Source organism: Lactuca virosa, chromosome 4, assembly GCF_052849685.1.
Source record: "Lactuca virosa cultivar CGN04683 chromosome 4, Lactuca_virosa_CGN04683_v6, whole genome shotgun sequence".
Classification (NCBI taxonomy): domain Eukaryota; kingdom Viridiplantae; phylum Streptophyta; class Magnoliopsida; order Asterales; family Asteraceae; genus Lactuca; species Lactuca virosa.
The window spans coordinates 82,456,207-82,475,602 of NC_136429.1; the positions used below are offsets into that span (position 1 = coordinate 82,456,207).

The 19,396-nt window shown below is 39.3% G+C and overlaps 1 protein-coding gene across 4 annotated transcripts; it reads right to left on the reverse strand.

The window, feature by feature from the left end:
- Window positions 1-208: 208 nt before the first annotated feature.
- LOC145105827 (uncharacterized) lies at window positions 209-7,239 on the reverse strand. 4 transcript variants are annotated; one of them, XM_079042918.1, is made up of 4 exons: window positions 7,025-7,239; window positions 5,240-5,370; window positions 2,292-5,009; window positions 209-618 (listed from the first exon to the last, which is right to left on the reverse strand). In XM_079042918.1, exons 3-4 carry the CDS (start codon window positions 4,900-4,902, stop codon window positions 320-322), a joined length of 2,910 nt encoding a protein of 969 aa, XP_078899044.1. In that variant the 5' UTR covers window positions 4,903-5,009; window positions 5,240-5,370; window positions 7,025-7,239; the 3' UTR covers window positions 209-319. The 4 variants fall into 4 exon arrangements, with proteins under 4 accessions (XP_078899044.1, XP_078899042.1, XP_078899043.1 ...); XM_079042916.1 differs by lacking the exons at window positions 5,240-5,370; window positions 7,025-7,239 and having other exon boundaries at window positions 2,292-4,709; window positions 4,800-5,233; XM_079042917.1 differs by lacking the exons at window positions 5,240-5,370; window positions 7,025-7,239 and having other exon boundaries at window positions 2,292-2,565; window positions 2,668-5,233.
- Window positions 7,240-19,396: the final 12,157 nt, after the last annotated feature.

A 19,396-nucleotide genomic window follows, 5' to 3' on the forward strand; every position in this document is an offset into this window, starting at 1 on the left:
TATTTTGTTACTAATTTTACCTAAAAAATGCAACAGATGGGAACAATCATTGGTAGATTTTACCTGAAAACAGGAATTGGGAATTCATGGTTAAATTAGCTACAGAATGTCCATCACACTACATGATTTTCTATTGGTGGATTTCTAGAAGGATAGCAAGCTTTATTGACTTATTTGTTATATTACTACATAATGCTATAAGAAAACATATGAAATGTTGCTTCACGAGAAGGCATTTATTGAGTACATATTATTAGTATGCATCATAGGATACCTCTGAAATGTAAAACATTGAAAGTAGTACACCAGATATGGAAATTTAAAGACAATTCTCCATTAGCAGATTTGAAACTTGGCGCATTGTTGGCCTTGTATGTGGGTTGGAGTTCAAACATGCTCTTGAGAGACTCATAACTAACTTAACTTGTTTCTCAACTAGTGATGATGGAGGCGGTATCCGAGGATCTCCCACATTTGCTGGCAATAGATAATCAGCAGCCAATGTTGGCAAAGATGTAATGAGTTCTTGAGGATGCTTTCCCATGATCACTTCTAGTGCAACAACTCCAAAGCTATACACATCGCATTTCTCAGTGGCCACCATAGTATAAGCAAGCTCTACATCAAAAAAAAGAACATGAGATAATAACTAAAAAAACTATATCAACCCCATAACATTCTAAATTTTATATATATATATATATATATATATATACATATATATATATATATATATATATATATATATATATATATAGGATCGTGTAGGAACCCAACAATTAGTAGAAACCGCGAAGACAAATCTAAACCTTTAATCTAAAATTTTAAATGGCTAAGATAAATCAAACAATTTCTTTTTATTTTAATTCTGATAATGACATTTTTCATAATTGTTATTAAAAAAATCAAAATTTCTATATAAGGGCGAAAGAATGGGGTTAATATTGTCAAAGCTAGAAAATCAAATGGAATCCATGTGAGTATGGTTGTCTTCTCTCTCTTTGCCAGGTGGCTTTCTTTTAATGGTTGGTTTATTTTATTTTTTTCATTCATCTTGTTTTTTGGCCATAACTTTTTTTTCTTTGAATTTTTTTTTTTTAAAAACCAAAGTTCTTAAAATTTAATTCTCTACAAAATGAGCATAATCATTAAATTTTTGAAAAATAAAATATTTTTTTTATTTTTTATATTTATAATAAAACACAGAAAAAAATTCTCCAAAAATTATAAAAATTTAAAGAATACTTCTATACACTATTCTAATGACTTTGTAAAAAAGAATATTTAAAAAAAGATGTTTTAGATACCAAACTTGATTTTAAAAGATTAAAAATTGTAAAAAATTGTTGAGCATAATATGATCCAAATAGAGATGATTCAAAATATTTATGATTCGAAAATAATATGATTCAATATATTTATGATCCTTAACTTCTTATGATCTAAAAATATTTTGATTCACATATTTAATGATCCTTAATTATTATATTTTTTATGATTTAAAATTAAATAATTCAAAAAATACAATGATTCAAATGTTGTATCGAACAAAAACTTTATTTAATTCAATATTTATTGATCCAAATTAATATGATACAAAAATGTATGATACATAATATCGTTATGATTCAAAATACTATGATTCAAAATAACTTGATTCAAAATTTTATGATCCATAAATAATATGATTCAAAAAAAAGTATGAATGAAAAATATTATGATCCTTAATACTCTTCTTATTTAAAATTTTATAATTGTTAAATATTAAAAACTCAAACCGATATTTAGCTTAAAATTTTTTTTAAAAAAATACAAAAATAAAGAAAAAACTCTAGTATCTTCAAGTATGTAGTAAAGATATTAAAAAAAGGAAAAAAAAATAATAAAAAATAATAAAAAAAAATAAAAAAGAAAACGAAAAATTTTAAAATTTTAAAAATTAAAAAAACATTAAAACCGAGCATATATCTATTTACTTTTTTTTAACGAAAAATAAAAATAAACGAAAAAACCCAAAATAAACGAAAAAGAAAAGAAAAACCCCATTTAAATGACGTTCGTCGCACATGATTATTCCTAGAGGTCGAAAAAGTAATGGGTTTGACGTTTGTGCCCTTGACGAAATGATTGGAGAAGAATAGTCTTTGCGGTTCCTATCAAATTTTGAGTTCCTACCTGAACCGGACTATATATATATATATATATATATATATATATATATATACACACACACACACTTGTATGCGTGTAACTTGAGAAGATGTAGAAGAAACATCACAAAATTACATTACCTGGCGCGATATAACCATAGGTGCCAGCAATTGCGGTCCAGTTGGATGAGTCTAGCTTTAAAAGCTTGGACGTGCCAAAGTCAGCAATATGTGCCTCATAGTCAGAATCGAGTAGGATGTTGGCTATCGAAATGTCTCTATGAATGATAGGAGGTGAACAATCATGATGCATATAAGCCAAACCATTAGCTACACCCTTTACAATTATGATCCTTGTCAACCAATCCAATTCCTTTGCCAAGATATCGCTACTTAAGATTGATCCAATGCTTCCCTTTTCAAGATATTCGTAAATAAAAAATGAGTGGAGGGCATGGGAACAATATCCATAGAGTTTCACAATGTTTCGATGCCTTATGTTCGTTAATGCTCGTACCTCGTTAAGGAAACCCTTACGATCAACATTACCAGATGATGAGTGAAGTTTCTTGACAGCTACTACGTTGTTAGGTTGTAGTTCAGCTTTGTATACAACACCATATCCTCCGGTCCCAATACAGTATGCATCATCAAAGTCATTTGTTGCTTTCAAGACTTCATCATACACTACTCTTCCATCAAAACTTGATATTGAGAAGAAATCATCACCTTCTTCGTCCGATGGTTGCCGTGGAGATATTTTCTTTTGTCGTTGATAAGCTATGAGGCCACACATGAGTAAACCAAGTAAAAGTGCCCCGAAAAGAGGGAGCACAATTACAATGACGAGCTTATGATGAAAGGAATCTTTTTTCTTCATCATATTTTGACTTGGACAAAGCTTTAGCCCAGTAACATTTCCACACAAACCCAGATTGCCTTGAAATACTTGTATCGACGCATTGACAAAGATCGCATAAGGGGGAACTGGACCTGTGAGCTCATTGTAAGACAAATTGATATCAATCCCACTAAGGAGCTTTTCAAAAGCATCAGGAATAGAACCCGATAGCCTATTGTGAGAAAGATTCAAAATTTTCAAATTTTGCAAACTTTGAACTTCAGATGGTATCGCTCCCATGAGCAAATTATGAGATAAATCAAGTGTTGTCAGTTGACTTAATTTACCTATCTCGGAAGGGATTTTTTCACTGAGCTTGTTATTACTAAGATTCAAGTAATACATGTGTGTCCAGTCACCAATATTTCTTGGTATCGACCCATTCAATCTATTTGTGGTCAGATCGAGAGCAATAAGATCACGCAGTGATCCGAGCTCATTAGGTATAATACCTGAAAGTTGGTTATCAGCCAAGGACAAATACAACATACTTTTCATCTTCCCAATCTCCTTAGGGATCTCCCCAACAATATGATTTGAAGTAAGATCAAGCCTGCTTAGTTGAGTTGAATTTCCAAACTCGGGTGGAATGCTACCACTGATGTTGTTATATCCGATCCCTAAGGCTGTCAAATTCTTGCATTTACTCCAGTTTTCAGCAAGCTGTCCGTAAAACTTATTGTGACTGAGATCAAGGTAATCTAAGCTTGGATAGACCCCAAAGCTATTCGATATATCTCCACTGAATTGATTGTCATCAAAGAAAGCTCTAATTAGGCTACGACAATTCCTTAAACCTCTTGGAATAGGACCAGTGAGCTGATTACCACTTAGTGATAAAAATCTAAGGTTTCCCCCACGACACAAATCTTTGGGCAAATGACCAGACAATTGATTTGTGTCCATTTCTAGCTCAACCAAATCTAGACTTCCCAATCCTTGTGGTATATTCCCAGATAATTTGTTGTCACGGATGGAAAGATATTGTAGGCTGCTCAGGTTTTCTAGTGATGAAGGAATAGGGCCACTAAGATGATTTTCACTCACCGCAAGTTTAGTGAGAGATTTCAAATTCCCAAGTTCAACAGGAATAGAGCCAGAGAGTTGATTTTGGTACAAATGAAGAAGATTCAAAGATGTCAAATTACCCAAAGATGAGGGAATTGAGCCAGACAGATTGTTTGAGAAGAGGCTTAGGTCTACAAGTGAGACCATGCTTCCTATTTCTTCTGGGATCGAACCGTTAAGCTGATTTTGAAAAAGGTACAAGATGGTTAGCTTTCTCAGCTTTCCAATGCTAGGTGGGATGGGGCCATGAAGTGAATTTTGAGTGATATAGACTTCCAAAAGATTGACAAGTTGTCCAAACTCTTGAGGAATTGGACCCGAAAGCTTATTGTTATCGAGATAAAGATAAGCCAAGTTTTTCAAATTTCCCAATGATGGAGGTAATTCTCCTTCAAGAGAATTATCATACAATGCAAGCTCATAGAGAGAGGTTAATTGGCCGATCTCTTGTGGTAGTGAACCACTCAAGTTATTTTCATTCAGGTGGAGGGTTTCAAGACTGGCTAACATCCCTATCTCAGGTGGAATTACTCCAGAAAATCTATTTGCTGAAAAATCAAGATATACGAGTTTGGACAGGAGCTGGATTTCTGGAGGGATTGGGCCAAAGAAGTTGTTTACACTGAGCTCAAATTTCGTAAGATTTTGTAACAAAGTGAATGGAAATTGGTGAAGTGTACCGTTTATTCCTGATGATGTGAGGTTCAACGTTTGAATGCTCCCATCAGCATTGCAAATTACTCCCAACCAAGAAGTGCATGGAGCCGAAGTACTGGAATTCATAGGGAGGCATGAAGAAACCAAGGAGTTGTTTGGGATTTGAAGGCTTGCTTTCCATTTAAGAAGAGCATTTGCTTCCTCCAAAGAAGCACAAGCAAAATTCGGTATGACTGAGAGTGGAATGATCAGTAGAGCTAAAGAAAAAAGTAAGAAGTTTGAAGAAGACATTGTTTGCTTTGGTGTGTTTTTATAAAATTGTGGTTTGTGTGATCTTATTTATACTTGAACTATCCTTTTCTTTTTTGTTTTTGGTTCCCTATTTTCTAAATACAAAATTTGACTGTCATATTATCCCACAAGAGTGTCTCTTACTTGAGAAATAAATTAGAGTGTTTCTTACTTGAGAAATCAATGCCATAATTTTCCACAGGGAGTGTTTTCCACAAAAAAGTGCATTACACGCTGAGAAGTCAATGCCATATTTTTCCGCAAGAAGTGTATTACACTTTCAAATGTATTCCTCATGACAATCTATGAAAAAACATCGTTAGTACCAGACTTACAATCAGTAAGGATTTAATGGTGCGATATAACTTTATTTGACTTGTTAGGCACATTTAATTTTGTTCCGGTTCATTCTAAAAAGAGTTTCAAATGTACGTCTCAAACAGCGTAAGTGTGAAATTGCGTATAATTGGTTCTGAAACAAATCTGTTTGAATCATTATTGTTTCAAACTAAAGACCTTACTAATTTCTGAAAAAAAAAAAAACAGAATTTAGCTTGGTAAATCGCAAACTTACAAAATAATTAAGAGATAATCATGAAAATGACCACATTCATTAAATAGCAATCACTTACAAAATAGTTAAGAGATAATCATGAAAATGGCCGCATTCATTAAATAGCAATCACAATGTGGCGACTTTTTTAACAAAATGCAAAAATAACCACCATTTTCACAACTTCCTATGGTAACTTGATCCTAGAACTCATTACAAACTGCACCCATGCTGCTAAATTTCATTTAAAAATGCAACAGATGAAATGTGGTGAATTTTTAGAAGTACGGCAATTTGCATCAACTTATTTGTCTTAATAACTACATAATGCTATAGGAAATCATATGAAAAGATTCTTAACCAGAAAGCATTCAAATGAAGAGAAAAGTAAAGAACATTGAAAGTAAACTTTATCAGGCAACCAGAGATGTCAATTCAAACCCAATCCTCCATTAAAAGATTTAAAAGCTTCCCTTTTCAAGGTATTTGTAAATCAAAAAGTAGTGACAAACATAGGGACAGTATCCATACAGTTTATCTAGGTTTCAATGCCTATAGTTCACTAACACTTGTACCTCATTAACGAAACCCATGTGATCAACATTCTCACATGATGAATGAAGTTTCTTGACAGCTACTATATTGTTATTTTGTAGTGTGGCTTTGTACACATTACAATATCCTCCAGTCCAAACACATTAAGCATCATCAAAATCATTTATTCCCATCATAATTGCATCAAAAACTACTCTTCCATCTAAACTTGTTATGGAGAAATAATAAGTCACTGGTTTCGGTGGAGAAGGGTTTTTTTTTCTAAGCAATGAAGAAATATGTGAAGAAACCAAGTGAAATTAGCCCCATGAGAGAGAGCATAACTACAAGGATGAATCTATGATGAAACAGGTCATTAATCTTCTTCATAATTTGATTTGCACAAAGTTTTAGTCCTGTAACATTTCCGAAACATAGATTATGTTGTATGGACGCATTCACAATGTTAGGGCAAGGGGAACCGGCCATGTGAGCTTGTTATAAGAAAGATCGAATTTTGCAAACTTTAAACTTCAAATGATATCTTTCCCGCGAGCAAATTCTTAGATAAATCAAGTTTCGTATGTTAACCACTCTAGTTTTGTAATTTCAACTCAACTACAAAGATTCGTATGAGTTTAGGAAGATTAAGAGTATGTTGTATTTATAACCAACTTTCAGGTAATAACAAGCTCCGTGAAAACTCAAAGACTTCGAGAATTGGTAAACTAGGTTTGTGGAAATGTTCCAGGACTAGAACTTTGTGCAAATCAAATTACCAAGAAGTCATGATTATTCTCCATAACAAGTTTTGATGGAAAAATAGTCTATGGAAATCATCAAAACAACAAATGATTTTGAAAAACTTACTCTATTGGGACCGGAGGATACGGTATGTTACCACTGATGCTACACAGAACCTTAGTCGCAGATGAACCCTAATCAGAGAACTCAGGGGAAGATAGAACCCTAATCGCAGAAACTCATCGGAAGATAACCCTAATGGAGTTTTGATTCGGTTTTGAGAGGATATCCGATACAGGTTCAATTTGGTTTTGCTTACTGCTGAGAGCTTGGTAGTTGTTAGTGTTACTGTGGGTGGTCATAAATACATGGGGTCGAAGGAGATAAAAGGGAAACACTCGGGGCCAATATGTCAAAAATCGGGAACTTTGACAAATATTTTAGAAAAATGTTAAATAAACTCTTAATATTTTAGGTTAGTGGTTTAACGACAAAACTGTAAATTTGGTTCTTGTGGTATTCAAAAAACTTTAAATAGTATCCAAAAAGTTTTCAACTTGTATAGAAGGTCCAAAATCAATAATTTTCTATGATTTTGGTCCAAAAAAACTTAAAAGACGGTTATGCCCTTTTATTTTCTTATTTTCTTTTTTATAATTATTTTAATACTATTTTGATTTTTAAAAAAAAACAAAAAACAAAAAGAATTTGCTACCAACCACCCCACCATACTCTCTCTCTCTCTCTCTCTCCCATCTTCTTCTTCTTCGTCTATCATCTGCAAATCGAGGAAAAAACCCAGATTTTTTACTATTTTACTACTAGATTATACGTATAAGTTGACCCCAACAAACCAAATTCTTCAATTTTTTTCCCAGCTTCAAAAACCAATCGTATTCCTCTCAACATGTTCAATAAGGTTAAACTTCTTCTGGTCTATTTTTGATGACTGCAACATGCTCTCACTCCAGATTCCTTCTTGGCTGAACAATGAACTCATTCCCGATTCCTTCACTTTTCTTTTCTGATATGTGTTTGTATTTTAGAAGTATTTCATTTCTAGAACCTCAGTAAAGGTACTTTTCTTTCATATATTGAAATATCTGAAGGTACTTTTCTGATATGTGTTTGCAGTTTTGTCGTGGTTTAACCTCAAATTAAATTTTGTTTAGACAAAACTGCAAAAATGATCCTTGTGGTATGCATTTTTTCCGAGGTTTAGTCCAAACCTCTACTTTTTTGGCTTTGTGATCCTTTTGAGCTAGTTTCGTTGCGGATTTGATCCATCAGTTAAAAAATAAGAGGTCTCTCTCTCTCTCTCTCTCTCTCTTGTGTGTGTGTTTACTATGTGAAAAATATTCTCTCCAAATAACCAAGATAACCATCGTCTGTGAACACATCCACCACAATGCTCTTGAACTTGAAACCTACCTTCAACTCTCACCCGTCGGAGCGGTCACTAGAGCTGGAGGAGACGATGTCGCACCCCGAAACCGATGGCGGAAACGTTCCGGGGCGGAGGACGTCATGCGCAGTATCACAACAGTTGTATCATAGTAAGCGAAGTAAACACAACCATTACATTATAAGATGAATATTTACATTGTTCGAAAGCATGGTTTATATATAACAGTATATAGCAAAAATAAAAAAAAAGACGTGACTTCAGAATGTTCCGTCTTCTCCAAAAGTTCATGCCCTGAGAATACAAGCAGTTTTAAAATATCAGCATAAAGCTGGTGAGTTCATAAGCGTTTAATTCTGGTGAAAGAAATGTTTCTTTGATTCTTTGAAAAGTTGTTTCCCAAGAAAATCCTATATTTTCTTATGAAAGAGGTTTGATTATCCATTAGTTACACGTTAAACAGCCTGTATATGAAAGGTTAAGTTATCCCAGGAAAATCCTATATTTTCCTTAAGAGTTGATAGTCGATTTTTGATTCTGATATGAGGTGTACAAGTATCTACCATACTTGTATCGATAGATGTAGTTTCCTTGAAAAACCCTGGTTATTCGTTGTGAGATGTATTAACCTTATTACATAAATAAAACTAATAAAATAGGTAGTGAACTAGATCCTAAGGGCGTTACTGATGCCCTCTAGTAATCAAATCAGATATTACTTTGAGGTTAGTTCACTCGTTTCATTATTACAAAAGTAAATTCTCGTTACCTAAGTTGTGAGTGCCATAACCGTACTTATACTGGATAAGGCACGAAACGGGGGCCAATATCTTTTATGACTTTGTCACCCCACGAACCTAATGGTTCCGCTGTAGCTAGCAGCGAGGGTGCGGGATAGTCAGTCCCATATAGATCTATACACAATAGTCACGTTCTCCCTCCAAGAGATTCTGGTTATAAGTCGTAGTCCTCCACTCATGAATCCGATGGAGTGTTACCAAGGACATGTCTCAAACTTAGCCTAACAAATTTACAAGTAATAGTACGAAAATCCTGCTTATGATTTACATGAATCCTTTATAAGATAATACATTTTATAACATGATTCACAAGTTTCTTGCTTTAGATTTGAAAACTGTTTCTACGAGTTGATTTCTTAATCGATTGGTAAAACGGTTTTCTGAGTTAAAAACATACTGAACATAAAATCATTCTATGCAAAATGAGATAATTTGAGCACAATTTCCTTGTACTTTTGCTTGTATTCCCCCCTGAAAACATGAAAAACTCGGAAAAAGCGTAGGGGTATGAACTCATAGATTATCGTAGGATCCGAAAGCACAATTGGTTACGAGTGTTGAGTGTCAACCGATGTTTCGTACGCAAGAGGATCCTATTAACATGTGATAACACATATGTGTGTTAGAATTAGCGTGTTTCATGGCTAAACATGACGGGAAACCACCCTAAGGACTTGGAAATGCTTGTCGGGACCCTATATGATCAAATAAGGGAGGTGTACGACCATTTGAGTGGGTGTGCGGCCAGGCTGTGTGTGCGGGTGCACACAGGAGTGTGCGGCCATACAGAGGGTGTGTGCGGCCGTACACAGGAGTGTGCAGCCGTACACTCCTCATTTGTGCCCGAAATGTCGATTTTGAGGTGTTCTTGTGCTAATACCAAGTCCTACTAGTGAATGAAGGCCAAACTCTTCACTTTGGAGAGCTTTAAGGTGTATGCGGCCACCTTATGAAGGTGTGCGGCCGTACACCTTCAAAGGATAAAGAACACGAAGAACACTATGCATTTTAGGCCTAGATTCAGGTGTCTTACCAATATAACAAGCTGAATGATGAAGTAGTTCACGTTTTTGAGGCCTATAGAGTGTTCTTGGATGAAGTTTTTAGAGAGAGAAAGTAGAGTGCAGCCAAAGGAAAGAAATGAGTGAAGGGGGTCTCCTTATATATATAAGGGGGAGTGTGCGGCTGGAGGGTGGGTGTGCGGCCGTGCACACCTCTCAGGAGGGTGTAAGGCCCGGTTTTGTCTCTATACGACTTGTTGACTCATTTCTAATTTCATTCCCGACTGTACTCAAGCTTAGAACACTTAAACTAACTCTTAAACGGTGTTAAAAGATGATAAAATCGAGTTTAATATTGATATACAGATCAATTGCACAGGATAAAAGTTTCGGGTTGTCACATCATCCCCCCCCCCCCCCCGTTAGAGGGAATTTCGTCCCGAAATTTGAACATAGAATACAAATCATGAATTTAGGGAAAGAGATGTGGATACTTTAGTTTCATCTGATCTTCGCGCTCCCAAGTGAATTCCGGTCCCCGCTTGGCATTCCAGCGAACCTTCACTATCGGGATGAAACTTTGTTTTGTTCGCTTGATCTCCCTATCCATGATTTTGATTGGTTCTTCCACAAAGTTTAGATTCTCGTTGATTTCAATCTCATCGAGAGGGATAGCAAGAGTCTCGTCGGATAAGCACTTCTTCAGGTTCGAGACGTGGAAGACGGGATGAATGTTACCAAGCTCTTGAGGTAATCGGAGTTTGTAGGCTACAGGACCGATCCTGGCGAGGATCTCGAATGGTCCTATGTACCTCGGGTTTAGCTTTCCACACTTTCTGAAGCGTATCATGCCTTTCCAGGGTGAGACTTTTAGCAGGACACGGTCTCCAACCTGGAATTCCAAGGGTTTTCGTCGTTTATCGGCGTAGCTCTTTTGTCTATCTCGAGAGGCCTTAAGTCGTTCTCGGATTTGTACGATCTTTTCTGTGGTTTCATGGATGATTTCTGGACCAGTGAGAGTGCTATCTGGGATTTGCCCCTTGGCTAGTTGCGTGTCGCCCACCTCAGCCCAGCACAGAGGGGATCTGCACTTGCGGCCATAGAGAGCTTCGAAAGGCGCAGCCTTGATGCTAGTATGGTAACTGTTGTTGTAGGAAAATTCAACCAAAGGAATATGAGTGTCCCATGACGCGCCGAAATCGATGACGCAGGCTCTTAACATGTCTTCCAAGGTTTGGATGGTTCTCTCACTCTGTTCATCTGTCTGAGGATGGTAAGCTGTGCTCATATCCAACTTAGTTCCAAGAGCCTTCTGTAGTGACTGCCAGAACCTCGAAGTGAACCTGCTATCTCGATCGGAGATAATGGACACAGGCACACCATGCAGTCGAACTATCTCTCGGATTTAGATTCTCGTGAGCCTCTCCATTTTGAAGTTTTCCTTGATTGGTAGGAAGTGAGCGGATTTAGTTAGGCGGTCAACTACTACCCAGATGGTGTCGTGCCCACTCGGAGACTTGGGTAATTTGGTGATGAAATCCATAGTGATCCTCTCCCACTTCCATTCGGGTATTTCTGGTTGTTGGAGTAGACCTGAGGGTTTCTGATATTCGATTTTTACCTTGGCGCAAGTCAGACACTTGCCCACAAACGTAGCGATCTCTGCTTTCATGTTTGGCCACCAATATAGTTTCTTGAGATCGAGGTACATCTTGTCCGATCCTGGGTGAACAGAGTATCTGGTCTTGTGAGCTTCATTCATTACAACCTCTCTATAACCACTGAATTTTGGGGTCCAGATTCGATTCATGAAATAATAGACTCCGTCACCCTTGATCTCTAGGTTCTTATCCATTCCTCTCAAGGCCTCATCCTTGACGTTTTCTGGTTTTAGGGCTTCCAGCTGAGCCTCTCTGATTTGTGCGGATAAATGGGAATGGATAGTCATGGTCAGTGCCTTCACTCTACGACATGAGTACTCCTTCTGGCTGAGGGCATCTGCCACCACATTGGCCTTGCCGGGATGGTAGCGGATTTCGCACTCGTAATCGCTGAGTAGCTCAACCCATCGTCGTTGTCTCATGTTCAGCTCCTTCTAGTCGAAGATATGCTGCAGACTTTTATGGTCAGTGAAGATAGTGCACTTGGTTCCGTAGAGATAATGTCTCCATATCTTTAATGCGAAGACCATTGCTCCTAATTCCAGGTCGTGCGTTGTGTAGTTGACTTCGTGTGCTTTCAGCTGTCTTGAAGCATAAGCAATGACTTTTCCCCGTTGCATGAGCACACTGCCTAGGCCCTGATTAGATACATCACAGTAGACAACGAAGTCCTCCGTCCCTTCGGGCAGAGACATGATAGGTGCGCTGCATAGGGCCTGCTTCAATGTTCGGAACACAGCGTCTTGCTTTTCACTCCAGCAGAAAGGTACACCTTTCTGAGTCAGAGTGGTTATGGGTTTGGCAATTCTGGAGAAATTTTGAATAAATCTGCGATAATAGCCAGCGAGACCCAAGAATTGACGAATTTCTATGGGCGTCTTCGGTGCTGACCAGTTCTCTATCGCTTTGATTTTGGAGGGGTCCACGTGTATGCCTTCCTTGCTTACCACGTGTCCTAGGAAGGTTACTTTTCGAATCCAGAATTCACACTTGGAGAATTTCGCATATAGCTTCTCCACCCTTAATGTTTCCAGCACCTGTCTCAAGTGCTGTTTATGATCGTCTTCACTCCGAGAATAGACAAGTATATCGTCGATGAACACGATCACGAACTTGTCTAGGAAAGGGCGGCACACTCGATTCATCAGATCCATGAATACTGCCGGCGTGTTGGTTAGACCAAAGGGCATTACTACAAATTCGTAGTGTCCATAGCGAGTTCGGAATGTCGTTTTAGGAATATCATCCTCGTGAACTCGCAACTGATGGTACCCTGATCTTAGGTCTATTTTAGAGAAGTAGCTGGCTCCTTGAAGTTGATCGAAGAGGTCGTCGATTCGAGGAAGAGGGTAACGGTTTTTGACTGTGAGCTTGTTCAGCTCCCGATAATCGATACACATCCGAAAGGATCCATCCTTCTTTTTCACGAATAAGATCGGGGCTCCCCAGGGTGAGGAACTCGGTCTGATGAATCCTTTGCTGAGCAGCTCATTGAGCTGACTAGATAGCTCCTGCATTTCTGCTGGCGCTAGGCGATATGGAGTTTTAGCTACGGGGGTAGCTCCGGGGACTAAGTCGATACGAAACTCGACTTGGCGTTCAGGAGGGATTCCCGGAAGCTCTTCGGGAAAGACATCAGGAAAGTTGCAGACTTCGGGAATGCTCTCAAGGTCTTTAACTTCCTGTTTTTCGTTAACAACATGGGCTAGGAATGCATGACATTCCTTTCGCAGGAGTTTCTGGGCTTTGATGCACGAAATGATGCGAAGGTTTGTGCTAAGTTTATCGCCATAAATTATGAGGGTTTCATCAGAGGAGAGGTTGAGACGGATGGCTTTTTCGAAACAAAGGATATCAGCACGATTGGGGCTCAACCAATCCATGCTGATGATGACATCAAAGCTTTTTATAGAGACTGGCATAAGATCGATGGGAAATGAATGGTCGTTCAGAGTAAGGGTACAACCCACGAATATGTCATTAGTGCTCTCTTTCTCACCGTTAGCCATTTCGACGGTAAACGTTTCGGTTAATGGTTGGGATTTATGTTTAAGAAAATGCTTGAATGCATGACTAACAAAACTTCTTTCAGCACCAGAATCGAAAAGAATGCATACATAAAGAGTTATCGAGGAGGAACGTACCCGTCACAACGGTAGGGTCAGCCACGGCTTCCTCTTGCCCCATAGTTAGTACTCTCCCGGTGTTGCCAGGTGTTGCTGCTTTGGGGCAGTTCCTCTTGTAATGCCCGATTTCCCCACAACCGTAACAGGCTTGACCAACACCTGCTCCAGAGGCCTGATCGGTTGGTTGGACTGGGTTTTTGCAGCCTCGAGCCAGGTGGCCCTTTTTACCACAATTGTTGCAAAGCATCTCACGACATGGAGCAGGGATGCGGTGATGATAACTGCACTTATTGCACCAGGGGAGGGTACCAGTATACCTACTGGTAGGTGCTTGAGTTGCAGGAGCAGCGACATGGGTAGTAGCAGCGTGGACTGCCACCGTTTGCTATCTCTTTGAGGGCTCTTGCGAAGATTGACCTTTTTTCTGCTTCCAGAATTTTCTCTTCTCATCACTCCCTTTAGCCGGTTCAGGAGTGGCGGTCACTTCATCGAGATCGATTCCATGATCGATCAGAGTCTGCGCCAGGCACTTAGCGCTGTCGAAGGTGTTTGGCCTAGCAGCCAAGACATTTCCTTTGGTCGGCGGGGTCAGCCCCCAAATGTATCTTTCAACCTTTTTGCTTTCCGGGGTGACCATCCCCGGGCAGAGAAGCGCTAGGTCTTCAAACCTAGATGTGTAGGCGGCAATGTCGGAACCCTTCATCTTTTGGTTCCAGAGTTCGTGCTCCAGTTTCTGCATTTCACCCCGTGGGCAGTATTCAGCAAGCATGAGCTCTTTCAAGTTCTCCCAACCCATAGCATTTGCTATTGGCAGGGTTAGGGACTTGACCCGGCCATTCCACCAGGTCAATGCTTTGTTGGCGAAAGTGCAAGCGGCGAATTTCACCTTGTTAGCTTCAGAACAAGAGCAAATTTTGAAGATTGACTCAATCTTTTCGAACCATCTAGTCAGGGCAATAACACCTCCAGTGCTGTCGAAGGATGTGGGTTTCGCGTTCATAAAGTCCTTATAAGAACACTCCTTCTGGTGTCCTTGACCACCTTCTTGATTTTGGGGATGAGTACCACTTCCTTGCCCACTAGATCCACCAGAATTAACTTGTGCCATCGCGGCAGCCACAACAGCAGTAACAACTGCTTGGAACATAACGGGATCGAACTGAGGGGGCGGTGGTGGTGGTGGAGCGTTGTCATTCCTTCTGATAGGTCTTTTTCGGGGAGGCGTCTTGTTCTAGAAACAATCAGGAAAAAGAGGATGGTAAGTCCTCGAGATATATGAAACAAAATATATCTCATCCTGATAATAAAGTGTTCTACCAAGCGATAAGCAAAGGAAAGGTTACTAATGCAAGTAAATTATCGCTAAGAAACGAATAGGTAGCAACACTAGGATTGAATTTCTACAATGTATTTAGCTCTGACTGAAATACTCCTATAGTATTTTAAGTTGTATGGATACTGGGTAAGTTTTAGGCCTGTTGCAACACCACAGTCACTCCCAAGCACATGTTGGTCATGTCTCGAATGAATATAGTTGATCAGGCTATATTGACCCTAGACATGATTACATAACTGCCCAGGTTCAACCGTAGTGTTCAACATCCAAAATACTTTTGTTTTGTTCTACTCATGACACGGATTCTGGTACTCGGGTATACTTGTAACGCCCCGTTCTAAGAGTAATTATTCATGGATCCCCGAGATCAAGAGTAAGGGCGTTTCGGTCTTTTATGGGCAATGGGTTTTATTCGAGAAGGTTTCATGTCGGGGTGTGTTGCTAGAAGCGTAGGGCTTCTCGCCACCTTTTCGTGGATATAAAGTTCGTCGGAAACGGGCTTAGAATAAAGGAGTTATGACACTTTGAAGATAGTGTCAATAATGGTCCCTAAAGGAAATATTTGGCAAAGGGGTCCTAGGCATGCATGGAGTGCATGCGTTTAATTGGTTGGGTACGCCCAGCGTAAGCTAGGTTACGCCCAGCGTAGAGCGGTTAAATGAACGCGGGTGTTGGGGGCGTACGCCCAACGTACGTCCAGTGTCCAGAAACCCTAATTTTAGGGTCAGCCACTATATAAGGAACATTATGGTTCCAACCCTAGCCTCCATATCTGCTCTCTTACTCTCAGAAACCCTAAGTAGCCGTTTTCTTCCATGATTGTGGATATTTGACCTTGGGGAGCTTGGTTTGGCAAAGGAGAGCCTAGGAGAAGAAAGAAGAAGTTGTCAAGGAAGGAGTTGGGTGGCTGGAGCTCGTAGATCTGGGAAGGCATCATCTTCTGGAGCCCTTTTGAGGTATAAAGTCTCTTGCTTGACATCTATTTTGTGTAGATCTAGGTGTTATGAGGTTTTGACACCATTTCTTGTCCCAAAAACCCCAAAGTGATGCATGATGCGAGTTGGTTGAGATTAGCTGTCCTTTCAGACCTTAGGAGAGGTCTTGAGTGAGAAAAATGAGGTCCCAAAGGCTTTGATTGTCTCATGTGTGATGTAGGTGGGTCTTAATGGATTAAGACCTTGAGTTAAGAGCTTTATGGACGTCCCAAGTAATAAAGTTTGAGACTTTATGAATCCTAGGAATGTTTGGTCGATGGATCTGAAGTTTGGGGTAAGAGCTTAAGCCATTAAGAACTTATGTGGAATTTTAGTTCAGCGAGATTACGCCCCGCGTAAGCTGATGTACGCCCAGCGTAGTGGGTCAGTGTCCCGTTCCCAGTCTGCGAGAATCGAAGTACGCCCAGCGTACCAAGAGGGGTACGCCCAGCGTTCTCCCTCTGTTGGGTTTTTGATTTTGGACCTTAAGTGATTGGGCTGTTTATGGGCTAGTGGGGCTTGGGCCGTGACTAAACATTATGGATGGAGTAATTTAGACCCAATAATTATTATGGACCTTGGATCTAGGCCCATTTGGTGAGGTGGGCCCAATTTAGTAAATTGGGCCAATATTGGGCTTTGCATGAGGATTTGGTTTTGGGTCTTGCCCCAATAAGAGGATAATGGACTTAATGAGTGTTGTGGGCCCTTGGCCTAGAAAGTCATGTTGGATTCTAACTTGGTGATTATCATGTGATAGTTGGGAGTCCCGGTGAGTCAGCGGTCAGAGATTTGCAGGATTTCGGCAGTTGCAAGGTGAGTTATCCTCACTATATCGAAAGGGTCTACGGCACCAAGGCCGGCCCTTTATCGGATGGAAATCCGGGTATTGTTTGTTATGTTATTGTTTTGCTAGATCTGCATCCTGGTATTTAGGATGGTGTTATGTTAGTGACATGGTTAAGGTCGGTACCCGGGATATAGGATAATGTTATGCTAGTGACCGGTTAGGTCGGAATCCTGGTTAGGATGTTGATATGCTATGTGATCTGTTAGACTGTTTGTCTGGTTGAGGATTGTTATGTGATTAATTGTTGTATGTGCACATGGTTGTTTGACGGGGGTTGGGTTGAGGCGGGTCCTGCTTTGTGCTGTAGGCCAACATACCCAGGGCGGACCGGATGTTCCGAAGGCCCAGCGAGCGGTCCGGATAGGCTGATGGCCCCAAGAGGGCGGACCAGACGTGCCGAGGCTCGGAGAGTGGACCAGGCCGACTGAAGGCCCGGTGCGGGCGGACTAGTCATACTGTAGACTCAGAGAGTGGACCAGGTGTATTGAAGGCTCGGTGCGGGCGGACCAATCACACTGTAGACTCGACGTACATGGCTAGACTCGGAGGGTGGACCAGGTGGACTAAAGGCCCGGTGCGGGCGGACCAGTTACACAGTAGACCCGATGTGCATGGTTGTTCTATTTATGATATGTTATGAGTATGATATGTGTGGTTGGTATTTTGGGGGTAACTCACTAAGCTTTCGGGCTTACAGTTTCAGTGTATTGTTTCAGGTACTTCAGGAGATCGTGGCAAGGCGAAGGCGTGATCGTACCGCTCCTCATGTTTTATGATTTATATGATATGGTTCTGGGGGATACTCTGATGTTTAATCTATTTTGAAAACGAGTTGTATGAACGTAATGGTTTTTGAATGATTTAAAATGTTTTAATTTGGCTCAAATTTTATGGGTGTTACAATACTTGTATACTTTTTGTAAAAATACTTATATTTTAGAAGTATACTTTTAGTTCAAAGCACTTCAGCCCCTTTATGTTTATAGTTGTATACCATGTAAGGTTCGGTATACTTAGTTCACTATAAACAATAGCTCTAATACCAATCTGTCGCACCCCGAAACCGATGGCGGAAACGTTCCGGGGCGGAGGACGTCATGCGCAGTATCACAACAGTTGTATCATAGTAAGCGAAGTAAACACAACCATTACATTATAATATGAATATTTACATTGTTCGAAAGCATGGTTTATGCATAACAGTATATAGCAAAAATAAAAAAAGACGTGACTTCAGAATGTTCCGTCTTCTCCAAAAGTTGGCAAGAGTACCTGTCTATTGATGCCCTGAGAATACAAGCAGTTTTAAAATATCAGCATAAAGCTGGTGAGTTCATAAGCGTTTAATTCTGGTGAAAGAAATGTTTCTTTGATTCTTTGAAAAGTTATTTCCCAAGAAAATCCTATATTTTCTTATGAAAGAGGTTTGATTATCCATTAGTTACACGTTAAACAGTCTGTATATGAAAGGTTAAGTTATCCCAGGAAAATCCTATATTTTCCTTAAGAGTTGATAGTCGATTTTTGATTCTGATACGAGGTGTACAAGTATCTACCATACTTGTATCGATAGATGTAGTTTCCTTGAAAAACCCTGGTTATTCGTTGTGAGATGTATTAGCCTTATTACATAAATAAAACTAATAAAATAGGTAGTGAACTAGATCCTAAGGGCGTTACTGATGCCCTCTAGTAATCAAATCAGATATTACTTTGAGGTTAGTTCACTCGTTTCATTATTACAAAAGTAAATTCTCGTTACCTAAGTTGTGAGTGTCATAACCATACTTAGACTGGATAAGGCACGAAACGGGGGCCAGTATCTTTTATGACTTTGTCACCCACGAACCTAATGGTTCCGCTGTAGCTAGCAGCGAGGGTGCGGGATAGTCAGTCCCATATAGATCTATACACAATAGTCACGTTCTCCCTCCAAGAGATTCTGGTTATAAGTCGTAGTCCTCCACTCACGAATCCGATGGAGTGTTACCAAGGACATGTCTCAAACTTAGCCTAACAAATTTACAAGTAATAGTACGAAAATCCTGCTTATGATTTACATGAATCCTTTATAAGATAATACATTTTATAACATGATTCACAAGTTTCTTGCTTTAGATTTGAAAACTGTTTCTACGAGTTGATTTCTTAATCGATTGGTAAAACGGTTTTCTGAGTTAAAAACATACTGAACATAAAATCATTCTATGCAAAATGAGATAATTTGAGCACAATTTCCTTGTACTTTTGCTTGTATTCCCCCCTGAAAACATGAAAAACTCGGAAAAAGCGTAGGGGTATGAACTCATAGATTATCGTAGGATCCGAAAGCACAATTGGTTACG

Bases quoted from the DNA above. Each gene is read 5' to 3' on its own strand.
- LOC145105827 (XM_079042915.1), bottom strand. From the start codon at position 5,067: ATGTCTTCTTCAAACTTCTTACTTTTTTCTTTAGCTCTACTGATCATT. The intron at 619-2,291 runs GTAATGTAATTT...TTTTTGATGTAG, and splicing joins CTATGGTTATATCGCGCCAG to AGCTTGCTTATACTATGGTG.